This window comes from Callorhinus ursinus, unplaced genomic scaffold (assembly GCF_003265705.2).
Source record: "Callorhinus ursinus isolate GAN/ISIS: 27379988/994484 unplaced genomic scaffold, GSC_fseal_2.0 scaffold36, whole genome shotgun sequence".
Taxonomy (NCBI): Eukaryota; Metazoa; Chordata; class Mammalia; order Carnivora; family Otariidae; genus Callorhinus; species Callorhinus ursinus.
The window spans coordinates 699,675-716,668 of record NW_027397098.1 but is presented as its reverse complement, the minus strand read 5'-3'; the positions used below and the strand labels follow the sequence as shown (position 1 = coordinate 716,668).

Genomic DNA, 16,994 nt, shown 5'->3' with positions numbered 1-16,994 from the left:
GAACAATAGGAGTTTGGGGAAGAAAGATTTCCCCCTGGCCACGGCGGCCAGGGGAGCCTGGAGCAGAGGCCGAGGGGTGAGGCCGCACGGGTGGCAGGGAGGAGGCAAGGGAGCAGGAGTGCAGAGGCGGGGCTGGGCAGGGGGAGAGCCTGGCCAATCTGTCGGAAGCAGCACGCAGGGAGGAAAAGCCGGCTGGGGGTGGGGGAGGTGCAGATGGGGCAGGTTCTGAAAGCCAGGCAAAGCGCACCTTCCACCAGATGCATGCGGCTGTCGCAGGGCGAATGCCGTTTCAGACAGGACAGCCTAGTGGAAGAACCTCATCTTTACTCTGGAACCATTCCCTCCTGGGCCAGAAAGCCCCTCTGCTGGGTTGACCGCCAGCACCTGCCTCGTCAGAGCAGAAGGGAGGAAGGAAAAGATTCGCTCACTGCTCTGCCTTCCGCCTAAATACATCAGGGAGACACGTGCCCCTAGGGAAGTTGTTCCAGGCCCAGCAATGCCCCCCTCCCCTCACCCCTGCCTCCCCCTGCCCCAACTCTACCAAAACCCATGCACACTGCCCCAATCCCCCCTGGTTTAAATGTAAATAGTGCTGCTGCAGAATGATGAACCCCTAATAGCGACTGGCTTGACAATTTGGGAGTATTTTTTATGAACTCAAATACAGAAAGCTTTACGGATTTCTGTTGGCAGAATCTTGGGGAACTGAAGGATCATCTGCCCACTTCCGGCTTCCTGTGGTCTCCCTTGTACTACGCCGAGAGCACCTGTCCACGTCAAAACCACCAGCAGGGAAAGGAAGCCCACTCGTTGCCCCACGGTCCCGATGGCCCTGCTGATACTGACTCCAGTGTGTGGAGTCCCACGGTGACCCCAAATCAAGTCCCAGTCTGAGCCGGCCAGCCATTCATTCCATGAGCACACAAGTGGGAATGTCAAACGGCAGTGTAATTGTCAGACTAAGAGAAAAACACAAGCACTTTCTGTAAGACAAAAGCAGGGCTGAGGGGTTTCACTTCTGAGTGCCACGGGTTTTAATGCAGCATTGTCAGCCAGGCCCTATTAAAAACCACAGAAAGTGAAAGACCCTGATTACCATACAAAGTGACAGGAGGGTGTGCTCAGCCACTTGCATTCAATGCATATTTATATTTCCATCAAATGGACATATTTACTATAAATACTTGAAAAACCATAGCGAAGTCATTCATTTAAATGCCAGAAAAATAGTAAAAGATGCTAATTTGACCTTAGTGGAACAGACCGAGTGTCACTGACACAACTCACAATGGCTTGAAACAGAATTTACCAAGACGATTAATTAGAATTTACTGGATTAGGTCAAGAATGTCTCAAATAGAAAAAGGAAAAAAAAAAAAGAAAGAAGAAAAAAACAGGGAGGGAAGAAATTTGAAGTTTGAATCCATTCACAGCCAACCTCTTTAATAGCAGACACAATTTAACTTCGTTTTTATGCCTAAGTTAATCTCGTATTATATGCCTGGAGAAAGAAACTGATGCACTGATCCCTGAAATTTCTATCTTTGTGGACATGTGAAAAGAAATAAAAGACTGAAAAATCTGAAAGGCTTTTTTGTTTTGGTTTGGTTTTTTGTTTTAAAGAACAGATCAATTAGTGATGTAATATGAATGGAGCTTGTTTTGCTTCTTGTTTAAATGTACACTTTTTTCACTCTGCTGATGATGCAAATCTAACCACGGGAAGCTTGGTAATTAAATAGTTTTATGAACTGTGCAACAGCTTCAGGGACTTGTGCTCACAAAATCTTGGGGAATTCAGGGATCATGCTGTCCACCTTTCAAGACAAACTGCAAATCCCCTCTAAACTGGGATTATGGTCTCAGTGGACAAAAAGATCTTTTGTTATGAAAACCATGAAACTGGCAGCATGTTACCGGTTACGAAAACGATCACATGTGACCTCACGTTCCGCTTCTGTGACCACCGTTACTCATACATGACGATCGTGCCACTCTGCCTTGGCCTTACAAGTATGTGCTTTTAGTTAAAAATGAACTAAATCTGCCTGTTTCCCCACACACGAAGGGCCTTAACTGCCCTCTTAGTTCTCAATAATCAACAGCTCTGTGACACAGCCTCGAGCTGTATATAATGCACATACACACATAAATTCACGCGACAAATCCCTCAACATGACATTCCCCTCAATTTCACGGGACTCAGAAAGCGCCCTAACAAATTCTTGCCACATGATTAGAAAATCATTCAAGTCTGCAGGAAATATGGCAAGCACAAAAGAAGTGACAGTCAATTAGGAATGAGAAAGGAGAGTCGGTCCCTGTCATTAAAATCTTTAAAGTCATAGCTCTAGGGATAAAATGGCGTATTATCACTCACACGAGATATTTTCATAAAAACAACTATCAGTTCTCCTGTATGTTACCCATGCCATGACACCACCCAGGCTCCAGGGAATTCTTCTTGGGAACCAGACTCAAAAATGTGAAAAATGCAGATGCCAACTTACATAACTTCCATAATTTTGTGGGGGGTTTCCCCACCATCCGAGAAAGAGAGCAACAGTTAAATATTCTCCTTTGGGGGGAAGTACAGAGAAAGCCAGGAACTCTTACTCCGATATTTTTTAAGATTTTATTTATTTGACAGAGACACAGCGAGAGAGGGAACACAAGCAGGGGGAGTGGGAGAGGGAGAAGCAGGCTTCCCGCCGAGCAGGGAGCCCGATGCAGGGCTCGATCCCAGGACCCTGGGATCATGACCTGAGCCGAAGGCAGACGCTTAATGACTGAGCCACCCAGGCGCACCAACTCTAATATTTTTTAACAAGTTTTTATTTTTCCATGAAACACTTGTGAATCGCCTGGCAGTTGAGGTCACTGGAACACTTACCAGCCCTGAAAGGAACCATTTCCTGAGAAGCAACGTCATGTTCTTCCTTCAGTTTACACGTGAGGAAAGAATCCTCAAAACAGAGCGAAGTAAAAAAAAAAAAAAACAAAAAAAAACAAAACAGAGCAAAGTACAAAATACAGGAGAAGATGCTCTCGTGTATCGCACCAACATCAAAAAAGATTTTAGGTTTCCCCAAATAACACCTGTCATTAGCATCTTTAAAGGAAACAAAAGAATCAGCAGTATCACAATATTACCTACAAGTCAGAAACTGTGTAACCAACGGTAAAGTTAACTCACTTGTTAGCTTGTTGTGGCTGAGGACCAGCTGCGTGATGTGGGCTAAAGAGACTGCAAAAGAAAAAAAAAAAAAATCACACAGTCAGTAAATGTACCCAAATTATCCTCACACTCCTACAAGGTAAAGCATTAAATTATCTTCACAGGTTGAAGTGTTATTGCCCACAAAAAAAGAAGCAAGGTTTCATGTAACACTGTCTGTTAAATGTTATGCCAAATTAAGAAAAGTTATGCAATTAGCACAGTGGGTTAGAGCTAATGGGATTAATGTCAGAGAATCAAACATTACAAGGGCCGGTTAGCTTTGTGCTGAGACCCGCACCACTGGCCTAGCCTGAGCGATCCGTCTCAGTAACGAGCGTGGAGAGGCACAGCGCCTCACCTGTCCCAAAGGGAACATCATATGAAGACGGAAAGATCATGTCCCAGTAAACAGGGAGCACATCACTTCACCTGTGCCCACTGGCAACCCAGAAATTCTTCTACACGCTACCGAGTGACGAATAGGAAAAAACTTTCCCCTCGAATTATTTTGGTTGATGTTTCAAAGCACCGGCAGATTGCTCACCAGTTCCCAACAATCTCGTGGAGGTTTAAACGGAACAAGATGAGACTTGCTTAAAAGATGGTTTGTCCCAACTATAAAGAAAGACAGGACACATCCACAAGAAAAGAAAAAAAAAAGTCCAAGAAAAAAGCGACCTGCCTTCCATTTTGGGCTCTAAAACTTCGCAGGATGATCAGCATATGTTTTAAACAGTAAGTTTTTAAATACATATTTTACATATTAAACAGATTTAGACATTTTTTCCAATATTCTTTCTCTAAGAACATTATTATATTAATGCAGCAGAGTTTTTTCCCTAAGAAGTAAGAAGACAAAAATTTTTCTCAAGAAGGGTCTTTGGGTTGGATCCCAGCGTGTTGGGAAGAAAACGAGAATATCACCCTTGACCACAACTTTTGAGTAGGTTTCTTTTTTTTCCAGCCATCACAAAGTTATAGAACATTCAAAATGCGGTCCAGGCACCTGTTTTCCTGTCCCAACCTTTAGAGAGCACACGCTGGCCTGATGCCCCATAAAGTCAGAGTATTCCTCGGACGGCATCCTCCGACAGAACCCCAGCACGGCCACCCAAGCCCAGAACTTCCCGTCACACATCATCGCCACCTACTCCTCAGCCCTCACCCCAGTTTCACCCGATGCCCCAGTCACTTCTTGTAGAAAAGAACAATCCGGTTCACAATCCAGCTGCGTGCAGCTAAGGGGTCTCTCAGATCACCTCTTGTCCACACTTCTCTTTCCCTGCGTTTCACGACCTTGGCAACCGGGAAGGCTGCCTGCAGGCCAAATTATTCTATATTATGACCTCCGTGCAGGTTCGTCAATTTGTTTGTTCGCGGTTAGACTGCGGTTAAGCCTCTTTGGCAGGAATGTCAAGGAAACGTGGGGTTGTCCTCGATGTGTCCTCTCAGGTGGGCACAACTTCAGTTCGTCCTGTCGCTGACCATCTTCCCTTGATCTCTGACATATGCCAGGCTTCTCCACTGAACATGTATTCTTTTCCCCTTTGTAATTAATAAGCATTTGGAGAGAACGGGGGTTGAGGACGGGAGGGTACTTCAGAACTCTATAAATATCTGGCGCCACGTGTGGCTCACGATCCCCAGCCACAGCAATCTTTACCCTCATGGTACCTTTGGCAATGTCCGGCAACATTTTTGATTCTAACAACCATGGCCACTAAAAACCTAAGTTTCCCACACTGTGTCTGTATGAAACAGCACTGGTCTGAGACAGAGGCACCCTGAGGGGAGGGGGCCTGGGATGCTGCCTCACATCCTCCAAGGCACGAGGCAGCCTGCTCGCTCCTCTGCAGGAAGCTCCAGAGCGAGAAGCAGTCCAGGTGCTTCTGGAAGGAGAGTCGGGCAGGGCATAGTTTTAGCTCCTCAGGATCATCCAGTCCAAAACATCAAGACTGTTGCTGTTGAGAAACTGCAATTTATTTCTTTGTATCTGGATGGCCTTGTGGTTTCCTATTTCAGTCAGTGGATTATTATCTATCATTCTTACTTATGTTGGTGTTCCAACTGCCTGATCTGGCCGGCCGGAGCCCATCCACGCCGGCCCCGAGCCTTCTGATGGTCCCCACTGCTCCCTGAGCACTTCGCCACTTCCTGGGACAAGATGTTCAGGCTCATCTTGTCCTTTTTCAGCCATAGCCCCGAAATCACCATTTCTCTAATGAGCTCTGGTTCCTTTTTGTGGAAACTGGTATTTATAAGACAAAATCTGAGCACCAGATGTGCTCATTGCTATTTGGAGCTCAGTATTCTCAGCTCCTCTCAGTGGACAGAGCTTGAGAATACACACACACACACACACACACACACACACACACACACACACTCTCTCTCTCTCTCTCTCTCTCTCTCTCTCTCTCTCTGCTGATTTCGCTATATTATTGAAAACCCTGAGTTCACAACAATATCTCCAGCTCCAATACAACATCATACGGTTCATTCCAGTTTCTTCCCTCTCTGTATTTGTGATTCCCTTCTCTAACAGAACTCTGGCTTCCGTTACCTCTAACCTACTTACTATGTAATCAATAACCCTATATGTAACTGCATGGAATAGAGTTCTCTTACAGCTAGACCGAGACAGCTCTACGCTTATTTGCAGGGGCCCCTGGAAGTTTGGTACGGATTCTTGGTCAAGATCAAGATGAGGAGGCTGGCTAGCGATGTGTGATGTTCAGCTTAAAGTTGAAGACACCCAGGAAACCCCCAGGGCCAGCTTGTTTACACTGTTTAGGGTTGTGTAGACTGATGGCTTACACCTGGCTAAGTCGGGCATGAAAGACATCGCTGGACACTTCTGGCCAGGCTATCGGAAACTCACATTCCTCACACACATCTTGCTGGTTCATCATGTGGAGAGCAAACATGTCCTGAGCAAGGAAGAAACAACTCTGGGGAGCAGCCCCACAGAGCCTATGATGCCCCAGGGGCTCACCCAGGCTTCCTTAGGCCTGCTAAGCCAGGTCCTGTGCCTTTAATAACTCCGTAAGTGGGTAGGGTCTGTGGAACTGGAGTCCTTTCAACCTCTCCAACTTCAAAATCAATGCAGTAACCCATCTCCCCCACACCCCTCCCTCCTGCCGGGATACCTTCTCACTCTGCTCAGACTCCCCTGCCCACCAGCCCCTCCAGAGCGACACCCTTCTTGTCCTGCTTGGGCTGGGACCTCGCAGGCCAGGCTCCCACACCTGCACAGATGCTCAACTCACCTCACTCGGGCCCCCACCCGAGTTCTAGGTCACCAGAGCTCCCGACCCTGACCGCCTCTCTTTCTGTCCCGCCCACTGGCCTTAGGACTGACCCATCGGGAAAGGGGAAGTGCAAGGCAATGGGGAAGGAGGAGAGTATTCTCCTGGTTTTCAACAGAGTCACAACGGCAGCTTCTCACACGACGTTTAAGATTTTAAACACTGCAAAAGATCTTGCATGTTTTTATTTGCAAGAGTTAAGATTCCTTGTCCACCAATTAAGTGTTCCTCTATCTCTGAGGCAGACAGTCTGAGATGGGGGAAAAAAATATCTCAAAGAGCTACCCTCCTCTGACACCAGATGAAAAAGATTCACAGATGTGCCGGTTAAGATGTACAGTCACCATTCATGTGAGAACAAGACACAAGTTAACAGGGGTGCGCACAATGGCGGTCTCTCACTTACGCACAGACGATCCAGAGATTCCCGGTACCTTGTTGCTCAACCATCCCCAACACGTGGCTCCCACCTCATGCTTCAAGATGGCTGCCTGAGCTTCGCCATTGTATCTGCACTCCCCTCAGGAAGACAGAAAAAAGAACGCTTCCAAGAAGCTGCACATGGTAATTCCACTTGCAAACAATTAATCACCATTTTATAATCCAGGGAGGCCTCGCTTTGCAAGGGAGGCAGGGAAATGGAGTCTATATTCCAGGTGACCAGGCGGCAGCTAAAAAGTAGGGGTTTTACTACTGAAACTGAAAGTGGCAGACCACGAGCAACCTCACACACTAGCCCACCACTCCCTCCGAGTGTCACAGAAGTCAATCCTGATCACAAAAGAAAATGAACAATCCTCCCATCTCTGTCTTAAGTTTTCCTAAAATATCACAACTAACTCATTAGAAAAAAATTTTTTTGTTCTTTCTCCCAGCTACCATTCACGATGAAAGATTTAATTAGGGAAGGCTGGTTCTCTCCCACCGTTTCCTTGTATTCCTTCGACAAGCATTTGGCAGGAGAGAAAGTGACCAAGTTTCAAAGTTCTTTTTCTGTGTTGTTGCCTCACCTGATAACACTGCGAGAAGGCATTTTTCTTCCTCACTGTTGTTACGGAGCTACATGTTAAACGAGGTAAGAGGGAGAAAAAATTAGAGCGGTAAAGAAAAAGTTCATAAAAGATCTCTGAGAAAATATTTAGGGCAACAAAGGACTCCAGGCTAGGTCTGCGGGGAGGGCAGTTAAGTTGGACAGAATCAAAATCAGAAACTCAATCACAAAGCCTGGTAACAGGCAAAGGCTGAATTGCGACACATGTATTGATTGATACAACCCGCCACTCCCCTCCACTTGGCAATGGTGAGTTCATTGTGAGTCTTGTATGGAAACTGTGCTGTTAAAAAAGAAGGGAGAAAGTATCCACCAAAATAGAATGGATTATTTAAAAGCACAAAAGCTGCCATGGTCAAACGTGTTGGGAAAATGGAAGCAGGCTGTACCCACTGACCTGCCTTGCAAACCTTGATCACACACTGGGAGATCTTCCACCATGGGAATAACATACTTTCAAGAATGAGCAGCACCAGAAACTGTCAGGAATGAGCAGCACCAGAACAGTGAGAACAAACTGTTATTAAAATTCCTCAAGCAATATTAAACTAGGCTTTGCGTAGGCATTTTCAAAGGAGAACACATTTCAGAAATCAACCAAATAACTAAGAAGTTAAAGGTTACAGCGCCACGGCTATCATTCTGCCTCTGGCCTTTAGAACTGGTCTTTGGGTGAACACGGTTTCAGGCCAAAATGAACAGTGGGAAACCACATTGTTGGAAAGGAGGTGTTTGTGAGGGAAGGGGGGACAGGGTGAAGTTGCTGGCACCGTAACACAGGACTTAAGACTGTTCTCCAGCCAAGAAGGGAATCAGCAGGAAAATGCTCAGAAAGGTACTGGCCGGTTCAATAATTTCACAAGAAACATAGTCAAAGACTCATGCAGGCACTCACCCCACTCAGAATGCCAACAGGCTCTACCTTGGAAATTCTCTAAGAAGGAATATCTACTGTACACCCTGGGGAGCCTGGGGAAAGTCTTGGATTATGCAGACTGTCCTCAAAACCATCCTGGTTTGGATGAAAACTACACAGTCACTCAATTTAGGAGACAGAGAACATGGACCAAAATGCTCAAATGTAAGGGATGAAAGGAACGTGGGCATAAGAGCAGTCTATCAGAAAGGACAGTGGGTAGTTCAGGAAATGTTACTTATTACGGGATGACACACCCAAAAATGCCTTAGGGCAGAGGGCACGCCATGCACAGTCGCTGGACCTGCAGGACGTGGAAACAGGAGGTTATGGAAACAATCCCAGGCTTCCCTGAGCAAACAGATGGAAAACACACTAAAGTACAGGACTGGAGGGGGTAGCCAGTATTTTAATGGAATAAATCCAGAAAACTCAAAGGACTAACTCAATATTCCTACGAAAAGAATCATAATTTCCAGATAACACATGGAAGCAGATATTATTTAAAATCAGCTTGGCTTTTTCCTTCTTTTCGGCATAAAGTGGGCAGCATAAGAAAAAAAATGCACGATGAGATCCACAGCACCCTAAGATGACATTACAGACTTGTTTTCAAAATAAACTGACATATCACAATGATGGGGCACACTGGAAATTGTCTCTATCATCACCTATTTGGCAAATGAGAAAGCAAATGATTCCTCTGGTAGCACTTCAGAGAAGGTTAAAAAAAAAAAAAAAAAAGTTCTAGCTTTGCAGAATGACATTTCCATCCAGAGGGGAAAAAAACAGCCAGACAGAACCAAGGGGAATGAGGCCTGAAAACACGTCACATGATGTGGGACTTGAAGGTGTCTGCGATTTTGCCTTTGGTCAGAACTGGCCACGTCTGAGCACCAAAGGAAAGGTTCTGTAAGTGGTCACAGAAACTGGACTGTAACTTCTAGTCCATCTCACAGATGGAGCCCCAAATGGAAGCAGAGAGACACCGCTATCAGCAAAAGACAAATGGTTTACCCCTTTCGGGTAGCAAAGGTTGTAGCAGCAGATTGCCATGTTAGAAGAACCACCATACTTCTGGATGTTCAAAGAGGGCTGCCTATGGGCGCCTGGGTGGCTCAGTTGGTTAAGCGACTGCCTTCGGCTCAGGTCATGATCCTGGAGTCCCGGGATCGAGTCCCGTATCGGGCTCCCTGCTCAGCAAGGAGTCTGCTTCTCCCTCTGACCCTCCCCCCTCTCATGCTCTATCTCATTCTCTCTCTCTCAAATAAATAAAAAAAATATTAAAACAAACAAACAAACAAACAGAGGGCTGCCTGGTTTGGCAACTCCAGGGGCATGATTCAAATTCTGGGCAATGACAGATTCCATCACAAATAGTATCCTCTACTAATTCAGTTCCTCCCAAAGTCATAGGCCAGAAAGAGGAATTGATTTGAATTTGAAATATAGGATGGTTCAAATGATTTTTCTACCCTGGCTCTCCCAGTAGGCTAGCACAACCCTGATTTGGAGACTCCACAGGAATGTGGAAGCCAGCCAGATGTCAGCATCCGAAAGCAATGCTGACCAATTTGCGTTCTGCGTCTCCATGATGCATGATTAAAATGCCTGCCTGTGTCACATGGCTGAAATTATTTCACCCTCAGTAGTAAGACACAGATTCAGATCTTAAATATGCAGCTTTTGCCGATATATCAAAGTGAAGACAGAAAATAAAATGTGCCATACCAAGATATAATACAAATATCATATTCATCAACACACCCAGAATCATAAAAACGTTTTTCTTTTGAATACTGTTCATAACTTAAAACTTTTTTTAAAGATTTTATTTATTTATTCATGAGAGACAGAGACAGAGAGAGGCAGAGGGAGAAGCAGGCTCCCAAGGAGCAGGGAGCCCAACGCGGGACTCGATCCCAGGACCCTGGGATCATGACCTGAGCAGAAGGCAGATGCTTAACCATCTGAGCCACCCAGGCGCCCCATAACTTAAAACTTGTAAAAAATCACCATGATACGAAAACTTTCCTTTACTTCACAATTAATTATTGCAGTGAGTTGAAAACTCTGTAGTAGCAAGTTTTCAAAATCAGTTATTTGACCGAATTATACTATTTGCAGATAAAGGGTATAACAACCATAATTAACTGCTCTTTCATTCAACAGGAAGCAATTTAATATATGTGATGGCTGAAAAAAAACGGGATACCTCTTTGGATACATAAATAAGAGCAGAGAAGTCACATGTGCTGAGAAGCCCAATGAGCTGGTCACTGACTAGGTGCTTTGTGCTCACCAGGATGTTAAGTCCAAAGACACCAGATCCAAGCCACTGTGTTATTAAAAATGTGGAGCCCACATCATTCCTGTTCAAACACGTCACTTCAGAGTCTCTCCCTCAGGAAAAAAGACAAAGAAAAATATTTCCGAAGATGCCCAGGAGAATCAGAGAGAAAAATGCAGTAAGCCCCGTATTAATTGCTCCAGAGGTGTAAGCAGGATGGTATTACCAAATGCTTCGTCAGTTGGGTCTGTTTCGCAAGACCGAACGTAGGCATTGTGACAGGGATACAATACGAGGGAGACACAGTCACTGCCCTCAACGAGATTACTCTGTAATAATAATAAGTATTATTACTCTGTAATAATAATAATAATAATATAATAATAATAATAATAATAAGATGATTTGAAACTCCCATGAAGAGGGAAATGCTTGAAAGTTTTTTCAGGCTTAGTCACATCTTCAAGGTCCAGACTCAATTTTATTCTGTATCCACCTACCTACCTGTCTTCCTTTGTTTTGCTTATTTGTACTAATTCTTCTAGCATAAACTATGTTATTTGTGTAACACAAGAAGGTATATTTTTAGAAATCAGTTATAGAATCCTAGAAATCAAAACGCATAAGCCCCTCATTTTATAGATAAGGAAACTGTGGCCCAGAGTAGTGAAGTGGTTGTTCTCAAGTTCCACAGACCACCTGAATCAGACCTGAGACTACAATGGAGTTTTCCAGATTCCAGCTTGAGCTGCTCCTTTCCACGTCCACCCCTGGACGGGGCATGCTTTTCAAGATGGTGGAAATTCCAATCGTAATAAAAACTATGGAAAACTCTATTCTACCTTGAATAAAATATGACAGTTATGTAAAGTGACTCAAAGCAAAGAATACCCAGATTCAAGCAGTATGAGATCCAGATCCCAATCCCATGAGATCCTGAGAAAATCACTGGAATTCTCTAGAGCACACAATTTCTCATCTTGAAAATGAAAGGCTGAATTAAATTATTTGATTCTGTGAAACAAGAGAGAAAAGGTAAGAATGAACTAGTATTTATGTAATGCCTACTACATCAATGTGCTACGCGGGGCACTTTATAGCCACTCACCAGAATCAAAACTGTTAAAATAAGGGAATAACAACAAAAACTTAATGTTTGCCAAATGCTTAAGACGTGGCTGGCGCTATACTAGGAACTTTACCACCTCATCCACTCCTCACAGTGACCTTACCCAGCAGTACTATTATCCACACCACCCTCCCAATTCTAGATCAGAAAAATGGGGCACAGGGAGGTTAAGCAACCTTGCCATGGTTTCAGAGCCAGTCAGCACAGACAACCCTTTAAAAGTTGTATCCACAATAGCCAAACTATGGAAAGAGCCTAGATGTCCATCAACAGACGAATGGATAAAGAAGATGTGGTGTGTGTATACATATATATATATATATATGTATACACACACACACACACACACACACACACACACACAATGGAATATTATGCAGCCATCAAAAAATGAAATCTTGCCATTTGCAACGACATAGATAGAACTAGAAGGTATTATGCTAAGTGAAATAAGTCAATAAAAGAAAGACAATTATCCTATGATCTCGCTGACATGAGGAATTTGAGAAACAAGACAGAGGACCATAGGGGAAGGGAGGGAAAAACGAAACAAGATGAAACCAGAGAGGGAGACAAACCATAAGAGACTCTTAATCTCAGGAAACAAACTGAGGGTTACCAGAGTGGTGGGGGGGTGGGAGGGATGGGGGGGCTGGGTGATGGACATTGGGGAGTGTACGTGCTATGGTGAGCGCTGTGAATTGTGTAAGACTGACGAATCACAGACCTGTACCCCTAAAACAAATAATACATTATATGTTAATAAATAAAAATTATAAAATAAAACTTAAAAAAAAAAGTTTGTTTCCAGATTAAAACCTGATTAATTCTCGCTCTGGTTTTTATTGGCCAAATAAAGCAAACACATGTCAACAAACAGCCAACTGTACAACATTTCCAGGCATCCGAAAGATAAATAAGAGGCTTAATCCATAGGTTCATTTTTTACCAAAATGAAGAACGGCTAAAATCAACAACACAAGAAACAACAGATGTTAGCAAAGATGTGGGAAAAAAAGGAAGCATCGTGCACTGTTGGTGGGAATGCAAACTGGTGCAGCCACTGTGGAAGACAGTATGGAGGTTCCACAAAAAGTTAAAAACAGATCACAGATCTACCCTGTGATCCAGGAATTGCACTACTAGGTATTTACCCAAAGAATACAAACAAATACTAATTCAAATGGATACACGTACCCCAATGATTAGAGCAGCAGCATCTACAATAGCTGAATTACGGAAACAGATCAAATGTCCATCGACTGATGAATGAATAAAGAAAATGTGGTGTGTGTGTGTGTGTGTCTACATATATATATATACATATATGCAATGGAATATTACTCAGTCATAAAAAAAGAACGATATCTTGCCTTTTGTAAAGACATGGATGGATTCACAGAGCATGATGCTAAGCAAAAAAAGCCAAAGACAAATAACATATGATTTCACTTGTATGTGTAATTTAAGAAACAAAACAAACAAGCAAAGGCAAAAAAAAAGAGAGAGAGGCAAATGAAGAAACAGACTCTTAACTATAGATGGTTCGCAGAGGGGAGGTGGTGGGAGGATGGATGAAACAAGCGGAGGAGGTTAAGGAGGGCACTTGTCGTAATGAGCACTGAGTGTTACACTGAAGTGTTGAATCACTACATTGTACACCTGAAACTAATATTACACTGTATGTTAACTAAATGGAATTTAAATAGTTTTTTTAAAGATTTTATTTTTATTTATTTGAGAGAGAGAGAGAGCACATGAGAGGGGGGAGGGTCAGAGGGAGAAGCGGGCTCCCTGCCGAGCAGGGAGCCCAATGTGGGACTCGATCCTGGGACTCCAGGATCATGACCCGAGCCGAAGGCAGTCGCTTAACCAACTGAGCCACCCAGGCACCCTAAATATTTTTTTTTTAAATGAAGACATGGACAGTATCAAATGTGCATGCTTTCCATTTCAGACAAGATGGTACATTCTCAACTTTCATGTATCCCTGCAGGTAAACAGGTAGGGCAGAGGCTTGGTTTTTGTTCCTTCCTAGGGTCCAGTGGTAGATACTTCTCTCTGATTCCTCATTCCTCTGGTGGGGTAGTGGTTCTCTGCTTCCACTGACATTTCTCCAACACACACAGAGCAACTCTCTCTGAGAATGACATGAAGACTACAGCCATTCCACAACTAAAGCCATAAGGAAAAAGCCACATCAAGAAGGGAGAGGCAGGGACTTGGTCTGGTTGGGACCCACACCCCTGGCACAGCGACCCACAGGTGGGAGAGATATCACAGACAGAGAGATCCTCCCTGAGAAGCGAGAAGTTCAAGATCCCTCTCAGGCACCCTCTCCCAGGGCGTCTGCACTGGGAAGACAAGTCCGCATAATGTCTGGCTTTGCAAATCAGGAGTGCTTAACTCAGGGAGAGCCCTCTAGGGCTGCAGGAAACCAAGACTCAGTTCCTAAAGGAGACACACACAGATTCACTCACTCTAAGATCCAGCAAAGAAGCAGCAGTTTGACAAGTACCTGGGCCAAATGTGAAGATTTATGACTAATTTTAGAGGGTATGCTGGAGAAACAGGGATCTAAGGGAACTTTCTCCAGGAATGGAAGTGCTGGTGGTTGCCATTTTTCTTACTCTCCTGCCTACCTGGCCGAGCACTGGCGGACACCATTTCTGACACTATCCACCTACCTTGCTAGTACAACTTACTTTGCCTCAGGATTCCTCTACAGACCAGCCCCACCCAACCCACCTGCCTCTTCAGATACCCATTCAAAATAGTCCCTAACCTGCTACATCCACCCAGCAAGTGGCCTCTGTCTGAACCACTGCCCCACTCAAAGTGGCTGCCATTTGGGGCAGGGATCCCAAACACTCCAACCCGTGGACTCACAGCCAGCCACACTGGGAGCAAACCCCTAAACAGCATGCCCACTGACAGTCATGGTCCACACATAATAGAAGGGCACACACAGCCCACAAAGGGGACATCCTAGGAAATCCTGGTTCTGGTAACCAAGGGGACTGCACTTCTGTGCCCAACATGACATCTTCATCTTCTAAGAAGAAGCCACTCCTTCAAAAGAGGGAGATGTAAGTGATCAACCTAGTACAGGGAGACAATCAGAGTCAGGCAAAATGAAGAGGTGGAGGAATATGTTCCAAATGAAAGAATAACACAAAATCTTGGGAAAAGAACTAGACGAAAGGAAAATAAATCTACCTCATAAAGAGTTCAAAATCATGTTTATAAAGAAAACCATCAAACTCGGGAGAAAAATGGATAAACACACTTTCTCACTTGAAGAAAAAGACAGAAAATATAAAAAAGAACCACTCAGAGCTGAAGAATACAATCACTGAAATGAAAAATATAGTAGGGGGAATCAACAGCAGAATTGAGGATGCAAAAGAACAGATCAGTAACCTAGAAGGCAGGGTAGTGGAATCACCCAAGCTGAACAGGAAAAAAAAAAAATTTAAACAGAATAGTTTAAGAGACCTCTCTGTACAACATCATGCACACAACGTTCCATTTTAAGGGTCCCCAAAGTAGACAGAGAGAAAGGGAAAGAAAACTTACCTGAAGAATTAAGAGCTAAAAACTTCCTTAACCTAGGAAAGGAAAGAGACATCCAGTTCCAGGGATCACAAAAAGTCATAAACAAGATGAACCCAAAGAAACTCAGACCAAGACACATAATTAAAATGTCATGGTTAAAGAGAAAGTTTGACTTCTTTGCCAATTCGGATGCCTTTTATTTCTTTTTGTTGTCTGACTGCTGTGGCTAGGACTTCTAGTACTATGTTGAATAGCAGTGGTGATAGTGGACATCCCTGCCATGTTCCTGACCTTAGGGGGAAAGCTCTCAGTTTTTCCCCATTGAGAACACACAGAACAATGCAACAGAATAGAGAGCCCAGAAATGGACCCTCAACTCTATGGTCAACTAATCTTCAACAAAGCAGGAAAGAATGTCCAATGGAAAAAAAGAGTCTCTTCAACAAATAGTGTTGGGAAAATTGGACAGCCACGTACAGAAGAATGAAACTGGACCATCTCCTTACACCACACACAAAAATAGACTCCAAATGGTTGAAAGACCTAAACGTGAGACAGGAGTCCATCAAAATCCTAAAGGAGAACACAGGCAGCAACCTCTTCGACCTCAGACACAGCAACTTCTTCCTAGAAACATCACCAAAGACAAGGGAAGCAAGGGCAAAAATGAACTATTGGGACTTCATCAAGATAAAAAGCTTTTGCACAGCAAAAGAAACAGTCAACAAAACCAAAAGACAACTGACAGAATGGGAGAAGATATTTGCAAATGACATACCAGATAAAGGGCGTACCCAAAATCAATAAAGAACTTATCAAACTCAACACCCAAAGAACAAATAATCCAATCAAGAAATGGGCAGAAGACATGAACAGACATTTTTCCAAAGAAGACATCCACATGGCCAACAGACACATGAAAAAAGGCTCAACATTGCTCAGCATCAGGGAAATCCAAATCAAAACCTCAATGAGATACCACCTCACACCAGTCGGAATGGCTAAAGTTAGCAAGTCAGGAAAAGACAGATGTTGGCGGGGATGCGGAGAAAGGGGAACCCTCCTACACTGCTGGTGGGAATGCAAGCTGGTGCAACCACTCTGGAAAACAGTATGGAGGCTCCTCAAAAAGTTGAAAATAGAGCTACCCTATGACCCAGCAATTGCACTACTGGGTATTTACCCCAAAGATACAAATGTAGTGATCCGAAGGGGCACGTGCACCCCAATGCTTATAGCAGCAATGTCCACAATAGCCAAACTGTGGAAGGAGCCAAGATGTCCATCAACAGATGAATGGATAAAGAAGATGTGGTATATATATAAAATGGAATACTATGCAGCCATCAAAAGGAATGAACTCTTGCCATTTGCAACGATGTGGATGGAACTAGAGGGTATTATGCTGAGCAAAATAAGTCAATCAGAGAAAGACATGTATCATATGATCTCACTGATATGAGGAATTCTTAATCTCAGGAAACAAACTGAGGGTTGCTGGAGTGGTGGGGGGTGGGAGGGA

At 44.0% G+C, this 16,994-nt stretch overlaps 1 protein-coding gene across 5 annotated transcripts in view; it reads right to left on the bottom strand.

The window, feature by feature from the left end:
- RSU1 (Ras suppressor protein 1) overlaps window positions 1-16,994 on the bottom strand; it is a 249,998-nt gene that overhangs the window by 210,719 nt on the left and 22,285 nt on the right. For 4 of the 5 annotated variants that reach the window (XM_025853428.2, XM_025853432.2, XM_073879869.1 and 1 more), the window contains exon 3: window positions 3,197-3,247. The exons of the other annotated variant lie outside the window; for it this stretch is intronic. In XM_025853428.2, coding sequence (XP_025709213.1) covers window positions 3,197-3,247 — 51 coding nt within the window. The remainder of the gene's footprint in view (window positions 1-3,196; window positions 3,248-16,994) is intronic. 5 annotated transcript variants of the gene reach the window in all.